Here is a 17,422-nt window from a genome sequence, read left to right on the forward strand (position 1 = left end):
TAAAAAAGACCGACGCGCTCGAGATCCACCTGCTTAGGCTGTAAACTGGACAAAATGATCACGCAAAATAGTGAAATCCACCAAAGAAATGGCAATCCACTCGCGAACTAAGTCCCAAAGAGATCCAGCAATACTACATGAGAGAAATAAATGATGGGCCAATTTGGCCGCTCCACATCCAAAAACACACGTGCCAGCTGTAGAAGACAAAACTCCCCGAGTGACCAGGTTTACTCTCGTAGGCAACCTGTCACGAAACAAATGCCACACTAAGATGGAAACCTTCAAAAGAACCTGAGGGTGTCATATAAGGTTTTTCGCATCATCCAAAGTAATTGAGCATTCAACTTAATAGCATAAAATGATATATTCAAAAGAAAGGATGTTTGAACATCTATTTTAAAAATAGAAAGGGTGTTTGAACATTTATTTTAAAGAGACCTCGAGGGAGGTTAGTGTATTTTTTTTCTTTTTTATAAGTTAATCAAAAGCATTTACTCATCAAGCTCTTTGAATAATGGAAATAAAAGGCTGAGATTACTGTACCCAAAAAAAAAAAAAAAAACTGAGATTAAAGGAAGAAAATTTGATTGGAAATAGATAAGGAATAACGAATTGTGGCGCGTTTCAGAAATGGCGCTGGCACTACCCTCATTCTCCTCTTTCAACACCAACCGCTTCATTGTTCGTTCCAATTCCGATTCTTATAACTCTGACGGAATCCAACGCCGTTGGATTGAAGCACCATTCGATCGTTGTTCCCTCGCATCTCAACACAGATTCACCGTAGCGTCGTATAACATACTTGCAGATCGAAATGCTTCTCAACACGCTGATTTATATGTTAACATTCCTTCTCGTTACATCAATTGGGATCGTCGTCAAAAAATTCTCTCCGACGAACTCTTTCAATGGAATCCTGATATTATCTGTTTACAAGTAATGATTATTAATAATTTGATTATGATTATAAGCACTTAATTATTTTATACTGATTGATTCGTATTGTCGCTCAGGAGGTGGACAAGTATTTTGAACTCTCCAATATTTTGGTTAAAGCCGGATATGCAGGATCTTATAAGGTATGTTTGTTTGGTTGGATAAGTACTTATAGCATAAGTGCTTGTGTATAAGTTATTTCTATAGCAAAAGATAATATAAATTTATACAATTATACTGTTTTCATGTAAGTTATGAACTGTTATTATAAGCTATCTTGAAAAATTTATGGAAATAAGTTGAAAACAACTTATGAACATGTCAAAAGTTGTTTCATAAGCTCTCACAAATAGTTTCACAAGTGTTTTATGTGGGTAGATAAGCTCAAATAAGTCAATCCATATATATATATAACATATGACTACGGTTTGGGGTCATGAGTTTCTATTTTCTACTTTGGTTTTGTCTGTTAAATGCTTGGTATCTTCTCATTCTCGATCAATTTTCAGTTCTTTAAAAAATTAATGATAAAACTTAGTTGATTTGATCTGCATCGACAATAAGACATTTTGATTTATATCTGTTAATGTGAAATTTTCCTGAGCACTATAGTATAGTAGTAGCAGTATACCTTGATATATAAATCTCTAACCAATGGGAATCGTCTAATGAATTGTGTAAATGGGGCTGTAGAGACGCACCGGAGATACATCTGACGGTTGTGCAATGTTTTGGAAAGCTGATAAGTAATCTATTACTAGCTCACTCAGCTTGTCATTAATATGTTTGATAAAAATTGATACATCTAGTTTATTCGCTTTTTTTTTTTTGATACCCCTCAAAAAATTGATACATCTAGTTTATTCGCTTTGATTAGTCTTTTTCTTATTTATCTGTCAGGTTCCAGGTATTAGATGAAGAGAGTATTCAATATAAGGACATTGGTCTTCGTGATAATGTTGCTCAACTTCTAGTTTTTGAGGTATTAGTTTCTTGATGCCAGCTAATTTCTTTTAAAGACATGAATGGTTGGTCCTTTTGGCTCTTAAAAACTTCAATTGTGTTCTTGTATTCTACAGTATTTTTTCTATTTAAAAAAATTACTTCAGCACCACATCAGGCACAGTTAAACAAAACCAACGTCAGAAAACTCGTTACTCAGAACACCAAACCATTAGAAGTAAATATTAGAGATTTTTTGCTCCCATTCCCATGGAACCCTAAAACAAGCAAATGCAAGATTTTCTCGAGTTACATAATTTATTCATATTGGAAGGCCAACTATTTGAACTTGATGCTTGTCCATCTGCCCAGGGCATTAGTTATAAGGTTTCCATCCCAGTAGGTGTTTACCTGGAATGGATGATTTATGAATGCATTGCGTGCTTCACTTTCCAAAAGCAACATATTTTCATGTAGAGGAGAATATCTTGTATAGTTGAGACATTGATCATCAGCACTGTTGTGGGAATATTTATCTAACATAAAAATCTGTATATAACAATGAGTGCTGCCTGAATTACTAGCTCCTTTAGTCATCCCCTGCTTTATGTAGTGTGATCTCTTATATTAACGTAAGCAGTAGAAATACTTTGTTGCCTGAGATTTATTACTGTAAATATTGTCCTGCTGTACATCCATTGGTCATCCTTTGCATCTTTAACTTCATGCTGTACAGGCAGATGCATGGATCTGACTCAAGAAGACTAGTGGTTGGTAACATCCACATACTTTATAACCCAAACAGGGGAGAAGTTAAATTAGGCCAAGTAAGTGTTTTATTCCCTCTTTGGCCTATAAACAAAGGTTTTTACTCTCTCTTCTGGATAAAGTTGTAGCTACTCAGTTGGGATAACTATTTTGTTATCTTGGAAATACCATTCAGTATTTACATAAGCTTAATACCTACACCTAATCCTTACATTAGTTTGAAATGTTAAATATTGCAGATTCGTTTTCTCTCATCAAAAGCACAGACCCTTTCAGAGAAATGGGGTAATGCACCTGTAATCCTAGCTGGTGATTTTAATAGTACTCCTGAGGTGCATATTTCAGACAATAGATAGGATTTTTTCATTTAATTACTTTGTGCTGTTAATTTTTGACATATTGATTTCTATATATACCTGTTCTTCAACAGAGTGGAATATACAAGTTTTTGTCATCATCTGAGGTGAATGAATTACTTTGAAATTGTTACATAGCATTTACATAATCTTGGGTTTGCAAATTCATTATACACTGGATATGGCAATATGATTGATTATGCCATAAATCTGAGCAAGCAGTTTATCTTTAAGATGCTTACTTGAAAGTCGGTGTGGTTTTCATTTGCAGCTTAATATCAAGCTATATGACAGAAAGGAGTTATCTGGACAGAAACGATGTCGTCCTGCTCAAGTTTTAGGCGAGAAAAAAGAAACAGTTGGTCCATTTAATTTACTCGATGGGTATATTTTCCTTTTCTGGGCTATTTTTTCTATATCATATGGTGAAGCATTGCATTTGCAGTTAAGATAGTAAAAGATTACTGTTTGATATCACTTAAACACATGCTTACAGTGTATGACTGTGAAATCTTCAGTCACTTACAACTGATGTGCATTCTTGAATTTTTGTGTGTTAAGTGTCAGTGTGCAACAAACTGTTTCAATCTTTTCCATTTCTGTTCACTTCCATTATTTCCTAAATAATAATTAATTTCTCCTGAAGTTTGCTAAAAGAGAAAGTTCCTTGACCTACTTTTTGTTCATGGGATTTGCTTCAATTTTTAAGAATGTCCTTCCATGAATTTTTAAGAATATCCTTTCATGAATCTATGTTAAGCACTGTTGTATATTATACCTGCATTTTCATGCAGTTTTTGTATCATTATAAATTGTAACATTTTCTGTTATGACCTTGAACCCATGTTCATTAACTGAAGAATGTATGTTTCTTATTAGTGTTTGTGCAAATTATGCTATTCAGTTCTATCACAGTATGATGCGCTCAAGCTACTGTTTCCAGATTGTTGGACTGCTGGACAGATGAAGAGGTGAAAACTGCAACGGGTGATTCTAAGTGTCACTTGGCTGTGCATCCATTGAAGTTGAATAGTTCGTATGCCACAGTCAATGTACCTTCTTATCCTTCTTATGTAGCCTATAATTTATTTATATATTAATTTTCCATATTCCTTTTCATGCTCCATGCCAAATTGGCAATAGAATAGTGAAATGGTAAACCTTTACAGGGTTCAGCTAGTACACGGGGATTCAATGGTGAACCCTTGGCAACTTCCTATCACTCAAAGTTTCTCGGTACTGTAGATTACTTATGGTAATTAAATTCTTTCCCAAGCTCTGACAAAGTTTAGTTTATGAAAAATATGATTTTTATGACCTCAACGATGACAATTACCAACAATAAGATAGATTGACTGCACATAATGCAGGTACTCTGATGGTATTTTACCTACAAGAGTTCTTGATACTGTTTCAATTAGCGATCTACTGAGGGTAGGCGGTCTCCCATGCAAGGTATTACTACAATTTTTGTATTCTAATTGCAATTTTTTCCCATTCTAACTATTTTTTTTTATCAATAGAAAGTAGGAAGCGACCATTTGGCCTTGGTGTCTGAATTTTCCTTTTCAGTTGCTCATAATAAATCTACAGACATAGATGCAGCAACAGCATCACCTAGAGTAGATATTGAAGAGCATGACCATCTGCAGTCTTAGGAAAACAGCTCAACAATTATGTTAGGAACCAATTTTTTCCCTTCCCGTATTTACTTATACGGTTTGGATTATGTACAATGTACTTGGCTCAAAATACATTCAAGTGAGTTGTAATTTAGATAAAGGTTGAAGTTTATTACTGAGAGATAAAAGGTACAAATGGGAGTGTCCATTAAATGGAGATGTTTCTAATTCATGCTAAAATGTGCAAGAATCTGACTTGAATGGCACAAAGCTCAACTCCCTTAATGTGATAAAACCAAAGTGAATTGAATACTTATGCTTTCGAATCTGAATCATTAACGGCCTAGTCATTGGCTGAATCAGTAGTTGGTCAAAGTTGATTTGTCAATTTGAATCAATTGAACACTAAACACGACGAAAAATCAAACGAACAACACACCAATATAGGAAATCAATCCAAGTCACTAAGACGATAAAATAATGAAGAATAAAAACTCCAAATGAAAAACCTAACCCATTTGGCCTTGGTTTGGTTGAGTGACTGTGTTTGTTTCGATCTCTCTATATTCAATCTAAATAAAAGATAAAAAAGAGCATGTAGACATTACTCTCATATTCAGTCTAAATAAAAGATTAAAAAGAACGTGTAAAAATAACCGTAATATATTCTCTCTAGTGGTAAAGAGTTTGAGTAATATATTTGAAGCTCTGTGTTTGATCCTCAGCTACATTGTAAATAAAAAATGCACCTTTAGAAGATTTTTTTTTTCACACTCTGGTTCTTAGGGGAAGAAAAAAAGATTTTATTCAAGTGTTTGAATTGCTTATTTTATTCAAGTGTTTGAATTGCTTATTTTATTCAAGTGTTTGTATTATTTAAGCCACTAAGTTTGGTCCAGTGATGAGCAGTTTGGGTAGTATATTATAGGTCTGGATTCGATTCACAGCTCATTGTAAATCAAAAAAGTATTTGTATTATTTGTAATACATTATTATTAATTTATTAATATATACAAATAAATAAAATTTTATGTATTATTGATAAATGTGTGATTTTTTTATTATTATAAAATACTACACATTTTATAAATAAAATCAGCTTTTATGAGTACTAGTTAGGTTAAGTCTATTTTTTATTTTTTTGTCTTTCGTTTCAAATTTAATTTAATTCCACAGTCGATTATAATATGAAGTTGTTTCAATTCTATTCCGATTTACAAAGTCTATCTTCAAATAAATTGCCACTTCACTTCCTTCATTTACACCAACAAAAAAAGCCCTCGTCGTTTACACCACGTGTAAATCATGTCAGCATCTTTATCCACTCACAATCCTATCCGTACATCACCCACACGCCAAATCTCAACGGCTTAAACATCCCCAAAAAGATAACCGTGACAATCCATGGTCACAGAGACGCTACGTGTAACCGTCACCGGCAATACGAGACACGAATCATAACCACCTAATCACATTCGTCCACGTGGAATCGGAAACAATCGACCGACTTAATAATAACTTTACTCGTAAGAATGGAAAAAGATTCTCCATCGTCGTAAGCAAAGAATTTCTTCGTTGTTTTCTTCATCATCGTTCATTTCGATTCGATTCGATTCGCTTCCTCTTCGGATGATTACATGTCTGTCTCTAATTATTTGACAGAAAAATATACGAATCTATTAAAGATCAATTTTCTCGGTCGTATATTCTAATTTTTCCCATTTTCGTAATTTGAAAGTAAGAATCACCAAAATTTTGATCCAGAATGCAACGTGTTGTTGATAATGTCCTTGCTGTTACTAAAGAGTAAGCATTAATTTACTTAGATTATTAGTTTCTGCATGCTAACATTTATTAATTAGCAATCAATTTAACAAAATTAAATTAATCTCAACAATTTATGGATTTGTTAATTTGTTAGGGTTTTGAATTTGAATTTGAATTTTGGTATAGGTCGGTGAAGACTTTTACTTATGAGTCTTTGAACAATATTGTGAGGTTTATCAATGGATTATCAGCTATTTTGTTGGCATTACTACCAGGAAAAGCTAATATACTTGAAGGTATTCAGGGTTGGGAGCTTAGGCCAACTTTCCGTGGACCGCGATTTCCACGTTGGATGGAAAAGTAAGTTTTCATCATTAAATTGATAAATGTCTGTGTATAATCTTATAAGAATTCAGTGTTTTTTACTTTATGTTGTAATGTTTTGTAGTATTTGTTATCATGTATTGGCTTATTTGAACTTATCACTTATTTGAACTTATTACCTATGTTGGGATTGGCTTATTTGAACTTATCACTTATCTACTGACACAAATCATTTGTGAATCTTTTTAGAAGAGCTTATGGAAACAACATGTTATAAGCTATTTGCACAACATGTTATAAGCTATTTGCAGCTTGTTTCCATAAGCTCTCTAGGATAAGCTTGTGAAAATAACATATAGCTTATATGGAATGGAAACAATTTAACTTTATTTGATAGTGCATGTGCTTAATTAAGCTGTTTATCCAAACATGGTGTAATAATATGCCCCATTTTCAAACTTGGATGATGTTCTTGACATTGTTTTCTTTGCCTTATTTTCTCAGCGGTGTGTCCTCTTTCAACCAATATATTCATGAACTTGCTGTGGATTCTGATGTCTCGAGTCTAGAATACTCATCTGGAGAAGAATATGATGATGTGTATGATTATCCTGACACTCCCTCATCTACAAGTTCTAGAGCGTCCTCTAGAGCCAGTTTTACCGATTACAGTAGGCATCATATGGATTGGATCCAGTATATCTTACTTTGGATTTTGGTTCCTGTGAAGTTTTTGCTGGGGATTCCATTTTGTCTTTTCCGGTTAGTTTATTCTGCGGTGTCAAAACCGCGCTCCGTCTCTGGAAATCAGCACTCTGCAGAACAATCGCATTTACATGCGAGGGTGCAAAGCCTCAAAGACCAAATTATTCATCGAACTACTGATAGGAGACGAGGGATAATAGAGGTTGTGAAACTAGCTCTATTCTGTTCAGTGTATTATTTATCATTTATGTCTATTTTTGTTGACGATTCTCATGTGCATTTAATTTTTCTCCACAGGATCTTCATTTAGGCATGGAAATATTCATAGAAGCTGTTTTTGATTTTGTTCACAAGGCAGTATATCTTCTTCTTTCCCCATCAGAAGCTTTTGGAAAATTATTTAGGTTGTTTTCATCTCATGAAAGAGGTATTGAAGATGATGATAATGTTGTTGAGAATGCCACCATTTATACAGCTACACTCGGAGAGAATGACCGAACACCTACAGAGAGGAATACTGATTTTCGACAGTCTTTTAGCACGGATGCCCGGACATGTCAGGATGTCATAACAGAGCTTGGGTAAAGTTTATTGTGCAGCCTCCTTTACATTTATTCTGTTTGTTTTGGTTATTGATAGTCCACTTCATGATTTATCCTTCCACCTCTGACAGGTATCCATATGAAGCTATTCATGTGATCACTGCCGATGGATACGTTCTTCTTTTGGAAAGAATACCCAGGTAATGTAAACACTTCTTAGGGACCTCCATAAATGTATAACATCTAGTTTTCCATGGTGAATGACTATAGAAATGTACACCTTGCCCATGATGCTAACTGAAATTTTTGGCATCTTTTGATCTGTTAACTATTTTATTGTGTTTTATGGAATAGATACAACAGATATTTGAAATGAAATTATTATGTGTGCATGTCTTTTTTCTATTGATCATATTTCTTTTCAAACTAAGTCTTGCATAATTTCTAACATAAATAAAGCACATATAGGATCTACTTATGGGATCATAACTTGTAAATATCATGTGTATATTCAACTATGATAAATGAAGGGTGGTGTATAGGAAGAATGGACATAAAGTAGGTTGTCTTACTGTTATAACATATTTCTACATGTACACTCTAATGCCTGTAATCTGACTTCGCAGGCGAGATGCTCGAAAAGCAGTTTATCTCCAGCATGGAGTTTTTGATTCATCAATGGGGTGAGTAATATTGCTGTTTCTTGTACAGGCCTTTAAACCATCTCCACTTAGGAGGCTTTGTGTGCAAGCAAGTTGTGAAAAGACGTTTTTTTTTTTTTTTATTTACTTGTACTCTGAATCGTGAACTATTTTCTATGCCAGAATTTTCTTCTGGCCAATTATGCCACGACTTTACTTTCAAATTTTCAATGTATTTACATTTTAATCCTCCAAAATTGGTCAAAGCAATAGTGGTAGTCTAATTAATTTAAACCTTTTTTTTTTGTTTCAGTTGGGTATCTAACGGTGTTGTTGGGTCTCCAGCTTTTGCAGCCTATGATCAAGGTTTGTTATATTTGTCAATATAGTTAGTAATATGTACGCTCCAAGAACATTGGTTTTTCAACTTATTACATGCACAAGTTTTGTTTTGTTTTCAGGATATGATGTATTTTTGGGAAACTTTCGTGGTTTGGTTTCTAGAGAACATGTCAACAAGAACATCTCCTCACACGAGTAAGTCCACATAACAAACCCAATTGTGTTATTGCAATGCCATTCTACTTAGTGCTGACAGATACAATAATATTGTCATGATATTGATGTAGTGCAGATACTGGCGGTATTCCATCAATGAACACGGGACTGAGGATATTCCTGCTATGGTAGAGAAAATCCATCAAGTTAAAACTGCTGAGTTGAAACTTAGTAACCCTGAAATTGAGGAGGAAAATAATGATAATCAGCTTTACAAGCTTTGTGCAATTAGCCATAGTTTGGGAGGAGCATCTATGTTGATGTATATCATTACGCGTAGGATAGCAGAGAAGCCACATAGACTTTCTAGATTGATTTTGTTATCACCTGCCGGTTTTCATCATGACTCTAACATCGTTTTCTCTATGGCGGAGCGTGCAATATTTTTTCTAGCTCCTATTTTGTCTCGTATTTTCCCCGCCTTCTATATACCAACCCGATTCTTTCGTATGCTCGTTAATAAGTTAGCTCGGGACTTGCAAAATCTACCTGCCGTGGGAGGGTTGGTTCAGACTTTATTTGGTTATGTTCTCGGCGGAGACAGCTCAAATTGGGTTGGAGTTTTAGGAACACCACATTATAACGTGAATGACATGCCAGGAGTATCTTTTTATGTTGGTCTTCATCTTGCACAGATAAAAAGAACTAGAAGATTTAGAATGTTTGACTATGGAAGTGCGTCTGCTAATATGAAAGTATATGGTTCACCTGAGCCTTTGGATATAGGTGAACATTATTGGCTCATTGACATTCCTGTTGATTTGGTTGCTGGTCAGAAAGACAAAGTTATAAGACCTTCAATGGTGAAGAGACACTATAAATTGATGAAGGAGGTTGGTGTGGATGTCTCATTTAATGAGTTTGAATATGCTCATTTGGACTTTACTTTTTCTCATCATGAAGAACTTTTGTCATATGTTATGTCACGTTTGTTGCTTGTGAAGACAAATCCAAAGCTTGAAGTAAATAAAAGGTCTTTAAGATTGAGGAAGAAAGGACAAGTTTCAGCTACAGGGTAAGAATGTGAGGAGAAAATCTATAGATTTTCATTTCATATTCAAGCATTTTGGGCGATGGAGTTGTACTGTATACCTATCTGATTGTGAAGCTGCTCTATACATGTGTCATACACCTTCCTTCAAATCTATGTTGTGTTAGGTTGGAGGAAAATATGACTTAGATAAGACCTTAGAAACAATGTTGGAATGCTTTGTAAATATTAACTGCCTGAGTGGAACAAAAGGAGTGAGGGAACACTATTACATATGTTTGTTATACTATAGATTTCCTCATGTACCGTAAGGATGAAGAGATAAACAGAAACAGTTTGCGAAATACATGTTAATTTGTCCCTTTACAAGGTACAGTATCCTATGAACAAAGAATTTTTCTTTTGCACATAGCCTAGGTGTCTAAATTAAACAAGTCTTTCTTTCTTTCTTTCTATTTTTTTGGTACATAATTAAACAAGTATTTCTATTTTACTTACTAGCTGTCTTAAATTCTTGTGTGGATTTTTTTTTCTTTGACATCATTTGTGTCTAAATATTTTTTTGTTTTACAATCTTGCCAAGAAGGATTGAACCGAGGACCTCATGCATATTACCCAAATTCTTTCCCACTGGACCGGACTAAACCTATATAGTGGCTTAATCATTTGTGTCTAAATATGTGCACACAAGAATTATTTTTTACGAGGTTTTTTTAAAAAATTTAACTCTTTTTACGAGGCTTTTTTAAATTTTTAACTGTTATATTTTACCAATACATCTTAAATTATTTTACAATTTTTCTCCAATAAATTAACTCTCAAAATAAACTACTAATATTTGTGCGCTTCATTTATTTTATTTTTATTTTGGTATTTTGTGTGCTTCATTTAGTTATATATTTATTTTTGTACAATTTTTGTGTGCTTCATTTTATTAATATATTACAACAATAATAGACAAAAAATTATATCATAGACAAAAAATTTGGTACAACAATAGACAATTTTTTTTTTGTTTTCGCTACTATTATCCGGCCAAATGGACTGTCTAATCTGGTTTGAGGGTCAATTCTAACATCAAGTGGTTTCAGAATAATAGACAATTTGATCAGTAAAAATTAGTGTTTATTAATAAGAGTAGTTATTGTCATAAATGTACACCGGGTAAATAAACTGAAATTGACAATATTAACTTTGGGGTAGAACTAAAAATAAATAATTCTATATTAAATAAATAATTTAAATTATATTTGAAATAATTTTGGAATAAATCTGAAATGCTTAAACACCCACAGGTTTTAAAATGAAAGGAGGAACTATTACGATAGAAATATAAGTTAAGCAAATCATATCCTTCATCATTTACATGCAGATTGCAGACACACCAGAAGTAACATCGTACTTTGATTAACATGATCATGGATTTTATGTTATCAATGGATGACAAGATACAAGCAACACAATGATAACACCATCTATTTATTTGATGCAGTGTCATACAATACAGTAATGCATTCAATGAAATGAAAGCTTTCCTTTGAAAATTACACAGACAATTCTCCCACCTCTGCTCCTAATGGTTCAAAAACGGCTTCAACCTCGCTCTGATCAACGTCCTCCAACCTTGATGGTTCCCACTTTGGGTTCTGCGATGAATACTTGTTCAGTTTACTTAATATTCAAGCAACAAACAACATATACCAAATATCGAAGGAAAATTAACTATGGATGAAAGAAGTGTGCATAACTTGAAATGACAGTAAACATGAAACGGGAGAGTACATAAAAATTTCAAGTAAAGATTCTAAAGAGTTTGCATAGTTTAGAAGGGCAATATGTCAATTGCACCTATACTTGATTTGGCAAACAACTAATATTAAAGTTTGCTCATCACATAAAGGTATGAAAATCAAGAGAGAAAAAGCAGAACCTGATCTTTATCCACCAATACTGCTCGAACACCTTCTGCAAAATCAGGCCGCAATGAAGACCTCAAGGCAATGCGATACTCAGTTTTCATTACACCACTAAGCTGGATTATCCCAAATACACAGACAGAATACTCATTAAATTCATGTTAAAAAAACACAGAAAGTACCGCCAGCGCCGGAAAAAAAAAGAAAGAAAATGAAAGTGCTTACCGTGGATAATTCACCGCCGTTTTCTCCTAGTGCAGATGCAACCACAGAGAAGTGCCTATTGGTCAAGAAAAGGGAGAAGGGAGCACCTTTTCCAAGGCCTTGGAGAGCTTCATTAGCCCACTCAGCAACTAGAAATAGGAAATACTAGAATACTGAGCACTTAACAAACAATTAACTATAATCTCAAACATTAGTGGATAACATACCCAACAATAACTGTATCTAAACATTTCAGTTGAAACAAACAATATGATGATAAGCATACCATTAGAGTCAGTGCTTGACTGGTGTGTTTTTAACTCCTCAATGGTCTCAATAACAGATTTATTTCCTCCAAATGAAGAAGTTATCTGAGGTAAAAGCAATTTTAACTGTGCCTCGGAATCCGGGTTTGACTCATATCTTGCTAAAAGTACTTTGATGTCCTGATGGGGATCCTGAGAACTAAATAACCAATGATTTTTGTGTAAGATCGTTGCATTTCTTATGACTGGCATGTATGCAATCTTTGTAATTATATATGTCTGAACAAAGTACATTGATGTAGATTATTTCAAGGAACAAAACGAAGACCATGAATGTGCAGTGAATACAGTAAATGACTTGTCACTTGTCTTATATCCGCACAATCATGACAATGCATTATTATAATTTATTGGTCCAATTCAATCTAAACTGATGAAGTTTAAAGAGTGATAATCTAAAGAAAGAGGCTCAAGAGCTATTCAAAGGTTTGTGCTGACATACAAGTTTGTTGCCAAAAGGGCCTCCTTGAATGAGCTTAACTTTCCTGATGGCACGTAATGTGTTCCAAGGCCAACATATATTGCATCTGATGGTGTAGAGACCCTCTTTCCAGTCAATCCAAGATAAGCACCTGCAGTCAGTAAAATACTCAAACCAAATTCGGAGATTTCATAGAAAGCAAGTGGAAGAAACTTTCAACAATATCTATGAAAACTAATGAGCTGTTAATGGAAACCAGAGACCACATTGAGATGCTTCAAAGTGTAGGACACAATTTGTATTCATGAGGAAAATTATGAAAATCAGTCACAAAAAGGAGAAATAGCTCGTCTAATAAAGCAAGGAAGAACTACAAATGTTGTATCATAAAAAATAAATACCAACAGCTCCTTCTCCTGGACTTTGAGCAGCTATATGAGCAAACCCTACGTCTGGGAACAAGCCAATGCCATTTTCTGGCATTGCAAGAACAGTTCTCTGAAAATGTTAAGAAAAAGATAACTTAGATAAGTCATAAACGAGATCTAGAATGCAATTATTATGAATTTACAAAATCTATATAATTAAATGAAGCAACTATACTACAAGATGAGCATACCTCTGTTATGATACGATATCGGCCATGACCAGATAGGCCAATTCCAAAACCCATTGTTATTCCATCCATCAAACTTATATACGGTTTCTTGTACTCAGAAATTTTGCATATCAAAGAGTACTCGGCTGTGAAGACCTAAAATATGCAGCATAATAGGTATTTTATTTTTATGCTCCACATTAACAACTAATGCAAAAATGCAGCAAAACATGCAATCCCACAAAGTGCTGACAACAATTGGTAACAGACAAAGTATAAATTAACCGACAAATTGAACTGTCTAAAATCAACCAAATTACATATGTGAAACTAATAGGCGCACACAATAAAACGTCCAAAGGAAGGTCAATGTCTCGGAAGAAGAAAAAGATGTAACTAAAGGGTAATCCTGTAATGACAGAAGCTGATGCATTCCAAAGGATAAGGCATCATTAGAACCACAACTTGAAATACCGTAAAACCAAGACAAAATTAACACCGAGTAAGAGTTGCATATTAAATTCATTTTATGTTTGATCTACTTGAACATGAAACTTCATCAATAACTGTATATTACCAATTATTTTAAAACATTGAAGTTTTTAAAAGCCACCAGTGCTGACAATGAAACTAAGTTTGTCATGAATAGTGTGGTCTACCAGATTAGCTGTGTGGCTATACTTTATCTTAAATATACTTGAAGTAAAGAAACCATCAGTTAAGAAATGTTAACAATTGCTACACAAAAGGTATTCATTTTGAATTGACATGGTTATAATAAAGTGTAAGGGCAAGAATCTGATGGCATATAATTACAAAGGACACAACTAGACCTCAATCACATCTGATAGGTTGTTTTTGGTTGCTATGTGCTTCACGTCACCGCCTGCAGATAAACTAAGATCTCGGTTACCAAGTAAGCGGTCATCGAGAATAGATAAAAAATTATTTGACGAAACAGAAACTATAAGAAAAGTTGTATCGCATCACAAGACAATTATGACGATGATGATCACAAAGAAGCAAACTATATATCCAATGAAGCACATCAAAATTACAACTTGATAAGCATGTATTAAGATTTAAGATACTTGAGGCTAAAACAAATAATATATATTGAGACCTTCTGCACTAAAGGTGTGGTTTTGTCCTTCTGTATTTCAGCAACAACCCCTTTAATATCCATACCTGCATTGACCATTAATGGTGACTCTCAAAACCTTACCCACCACTCAAAACCAAATAACCTCATATATCTAAAGTATAACATCTACAAAAGAGACTAGTCATTTTTAATGTATTCGAGCTAGAAAGTAGAAACATTATTCAATAAAACATTGCATTAAAAGAATTAGAAATTTTGCATTTGTCTCAAATCATACATACCGGCACAAAATGCACGAGCGGAACTGCTATCAACCAGAACACATTTGACATCAGGGTCCAATTCCCATTCATCAAGATAACTTTTATACTTTACATCCATATCTGCACCACAAAGATTTCCAAATCAAAAAAACTTCAACTTTTTTGAATCCTACATAATTAACTCAAAATTCAAAAAGTATAGTACATGTCAAAATCAAAAGTCCTAATTTTTATTCTGATTCCATGTTCAACAAATCAACACCTAGCTAGAATCACCATTCCATTAAAATATGAATCAAAATAACCTAAATTTAACATTTTTTTAAAACCCTTATGATAATAATTACAGATAGTAATTTCTCAAGTAAGCCAGAAGCACCATGATGATTGAATAAGTTGTTGAAGTGAAAAGTTGAGAAACAAAAATGATAATAATTATAAGAAAAATGAAAACCTAGGTTCATGGCGTTGAGAGCTTTGGGGCGATCGAGGGTGAGAACGGCAACGCCGTTAGAATTAACGGTGCCTTTGACGAATTCTTCAGCCATGGAAGAAATTGATCGGAAAGAGAATGAAGGTTTGGTGTTGGAGAGAGAATACGATGATGATGATGATGATGATAGAAATGAACAGAGAAAACGATTAGCTCCTCCGACAGTACGAAGTAGCATTCTTTTGTATCAAAGCTATGTCGTATGTATGATGATTGATGATGTGGTTACTTGCTCCTTATGTATCAAATAATTTAGTGTTGTTACTGTTTGACCCCTCCATTTTCTTCCTATTTATGAGACTGTCCAATTTCTTTGCTTTCTGTTTTTATGATGATACACGTTAGTAATATATTTATTTTCATGTTTTTAGAATCGATATCCGATTTATTGAACCGTCTAATTTGTCTAATTTGATTCAGATGTTAATTCTGACATTAAGTAATTTCTGCTCTTCTCGATAGTAGTTGTTGGCATTGAACTGTGATCCTCCCTATTAAGTTTAGCGTCAATCACCACTGAACCAACTAACTATTGATGACGTTAATATATTTAGATATATAAATTTTGTATTTAATAATACGAAATATTTAATACTTAAAAAATTAAATGCATAAATTAAAAAAAAATTACATTCATCTCTTTAATATACTCCTGTTTTAAGGGCCGTTAACATTTTTCAACAGAATATTACTTTTTTTTTTGGTTAAAATTAAGTAGTATAGTAGTTAGAAATTAGAATTACACTAAATTGAGTGTTATGGATTCGAACTTCCGGTTAATTATTAAGCTCGCAGAAACAAATCATCTGGTCGTTGCTTCCTTCAAGAAAAAAATCTAGTAGTTAATGGACTGGACTGAATCCATGAGGAAGATGGGCTAAGAGTTCAAGTAGGATGGAGTTTCATCCCAATTCAAAATAATAATAATAATAATAATAATAATAATAATAATAATTAGTAATAATAATCAGTTATATTGATTTCAATGATAAAATGAGTTTCCTGTCAACAAAAAAACATGATAAAATGAGTTTTATTTATAAAAATACTCTTTTTCTTTTATGTTATTTACAAAAATACTCTTATTAACAATAAATAATGTTATATTAGTAAACAAAATTAATAAATATTGAATTGAGATAAAGAAATATGTACAAATTTATAGGAGTACTTTTTTTTTTACTCGTACAAATTAATAGGAGTACATATTTTCTGGGTGAGATGGATAGTTCAACCGGTTAAGCTAGTTGAACTAAAAGTTAAAAAGTTAAAGGTCCAAGATCAAAATCCCGACAAAAAGAAAAAACTAACATAATTTATTATACTAACTACTAACTATTTATCACTATTATTGAAATAAAAAAAACCAACCAAGTCTAAGATAAAAGTGCCACCCATTACACATGATTTACGAGGAATGAAACTAACACCACGTAGAACATGTGTACCATAACCTCTGAAACAAGTCACATGTTTAAGTCTTTAAGATACACTGCTCCTATAACAATTGAAAAAGATCTAACATCCCCACCTAAAAAATGTGTACCATAACCTTTCCATTTACTGCGGTAGGTACATGCTTATAAAAATGTGTACCATAAATCACATGTTTAAGATACATAATTCAAAAAGTGTACACAGTACATTTTATAAAATGTGCACCATAAAGTAGTATCTTGTTGGTAGAGTGTATAATACCATAAATTTATAGTAGATATTTTATTGAAAAATTCATGAAAGGTATTTATATAAAAAATGTTACGAGGTGTGGAGCCGTAGAGGTAAATTTTCTTAATTTCTTTGTCAATGCCTTTAAGTGTATAAACATTGCGGAGTTTTATAGGTGTGTCCCCACACCTATAAAAGTCCATAAATTGTACTAGTGTGGTCACAATGAGGCGCATGCACTAATAACAGCCCTTCGAGGTGCCAATGTGACCT

At 33.4% G+C, this 17,422-nt stretch overlaps 3 protein-coding genes across 5 annotated transcripts; 2 read left to right on the forward strand and 1 right to left on the reverse strand.

Moving 5' to 3' along the window:
- The first annotated feature begins 549 nt into the window (after positions 1-549).
- On the forward strand, positions 550-4,939 carry LOC123913889 (carbon catabolite repressor protein 4 homolog 3). Its single transcript, XM_045964791.1, has 12 exons — positions 550-939; positions 1,017-1,082; positions 1,633-1,685; positions 1,840-1,921; positions 2,622-2,708; positions 2,889-2,981; positions 3,080-3,112; positions 3,277-3,389; positions 3,949-4,057; positions 4,175-4,260; positions 4,376-4,460; positions 4,529-4,939. Exons 1-12 carry the CDS (start codon positions 634-636, stop codon positions 4,661-4,663), a joined length of 1,248 nt encoding a protein of 415 aa, XP_045820747.1. The 5' UTR covers positions 550-633; the 3' UTR covers positions 4,664-4,939.
- A 1,097-nt stretch (positions 4,940-6,036) lies between these two features.
- On the forward strand, positions 6,037-10,562 carry LOC123913891. The gene is made up of 9 exons (XM_045964792.1): positions 6,037-6,433; positions 6,581-6,754; positions 7,223-7,625; positions 7,721-8,004; positions 8,097-8,165; positions 8,592-8,648; positions 8,920-8,972; positions 9,068-9,143; positions 9,241-10,562. Exons 1-9 carry the CDS (start codon positions 6,393-6,395, stop codon positions 10,181-10,183), a joined length of 2,100 nt encoding a protein of 699 aa, XP_045820748.1. The 5' UTR covers positions 6,037-6,392; the 3' UTR covers positions 10,184-10,562.
- Positions 10,563-11,492: 930 nt separating this feature from the next.
- LOC123915436 (3-hydroxyisobutyryl-CoA hydrolase-like protein 3, mitochondrial) lies at positions 11,493-15,809 on the reverse strand. Of its 3 annotated transcripts, XM_045966551.1 has the most exons (11): positions 15,443-15,747; positions 15,007-15,108; positions 14,764-14,808; positions 14,454-14,506; positions 13,642-13,776; positions 13,424-13,520; positions 13,044-13,173; positions 12,562-12,740; positions 12,297-12,424; positions 12,086-12,187; positions 11,493-11,801 (listed from the first exon to the last, which is right to left on the reverse strand). In XM_045966551.1, exons 1-11 carry the CDS (start codon positions 15,657-15,659, stop codon positions 11,700-11,702), a joined length of 1,290 nt encoding a protein of 429 aa, XP_045822507.1. In that variant the 5' UTR covers positions 15,660-15,747; the 3' UTR covers positions 11,493-11,699. The 3 variants fall into 3 exon arrangements, with proteins under 3 accessions (XP_045822507.1, XP_045822505.1, XP_045822506.1); XM_045966549.1 differs by lacking the exon at positions 14,454-14,506 and having other exon boundaries at positions 14,744-14,808; positions 15,443-15,809; XM_045966550.1 differs by lacking the exon at positions 14,764-14,808 and having other exon boundaries at positions 15,443-15,802.
- Between the last annotated feature and the right edge of the window lie 1,613 nt (positions 15,810-17,422).

This window comes from Trifolium pratense, linkage group LG3 (assembly GCF_020283565.1).
Source record: "Trifolium pratense cultivar HEN17-A07 linkage group LG3, ARS_RC_1.1, whole genome shotgun sequence".
Taxonomy (NCBI): domain Eukaryota; kingdom Viridiplantae; phylum Streptophyta; class Magnoliopsida; order Fabales; family Fabaceae; genus Trifolium; species Trifolium pratense.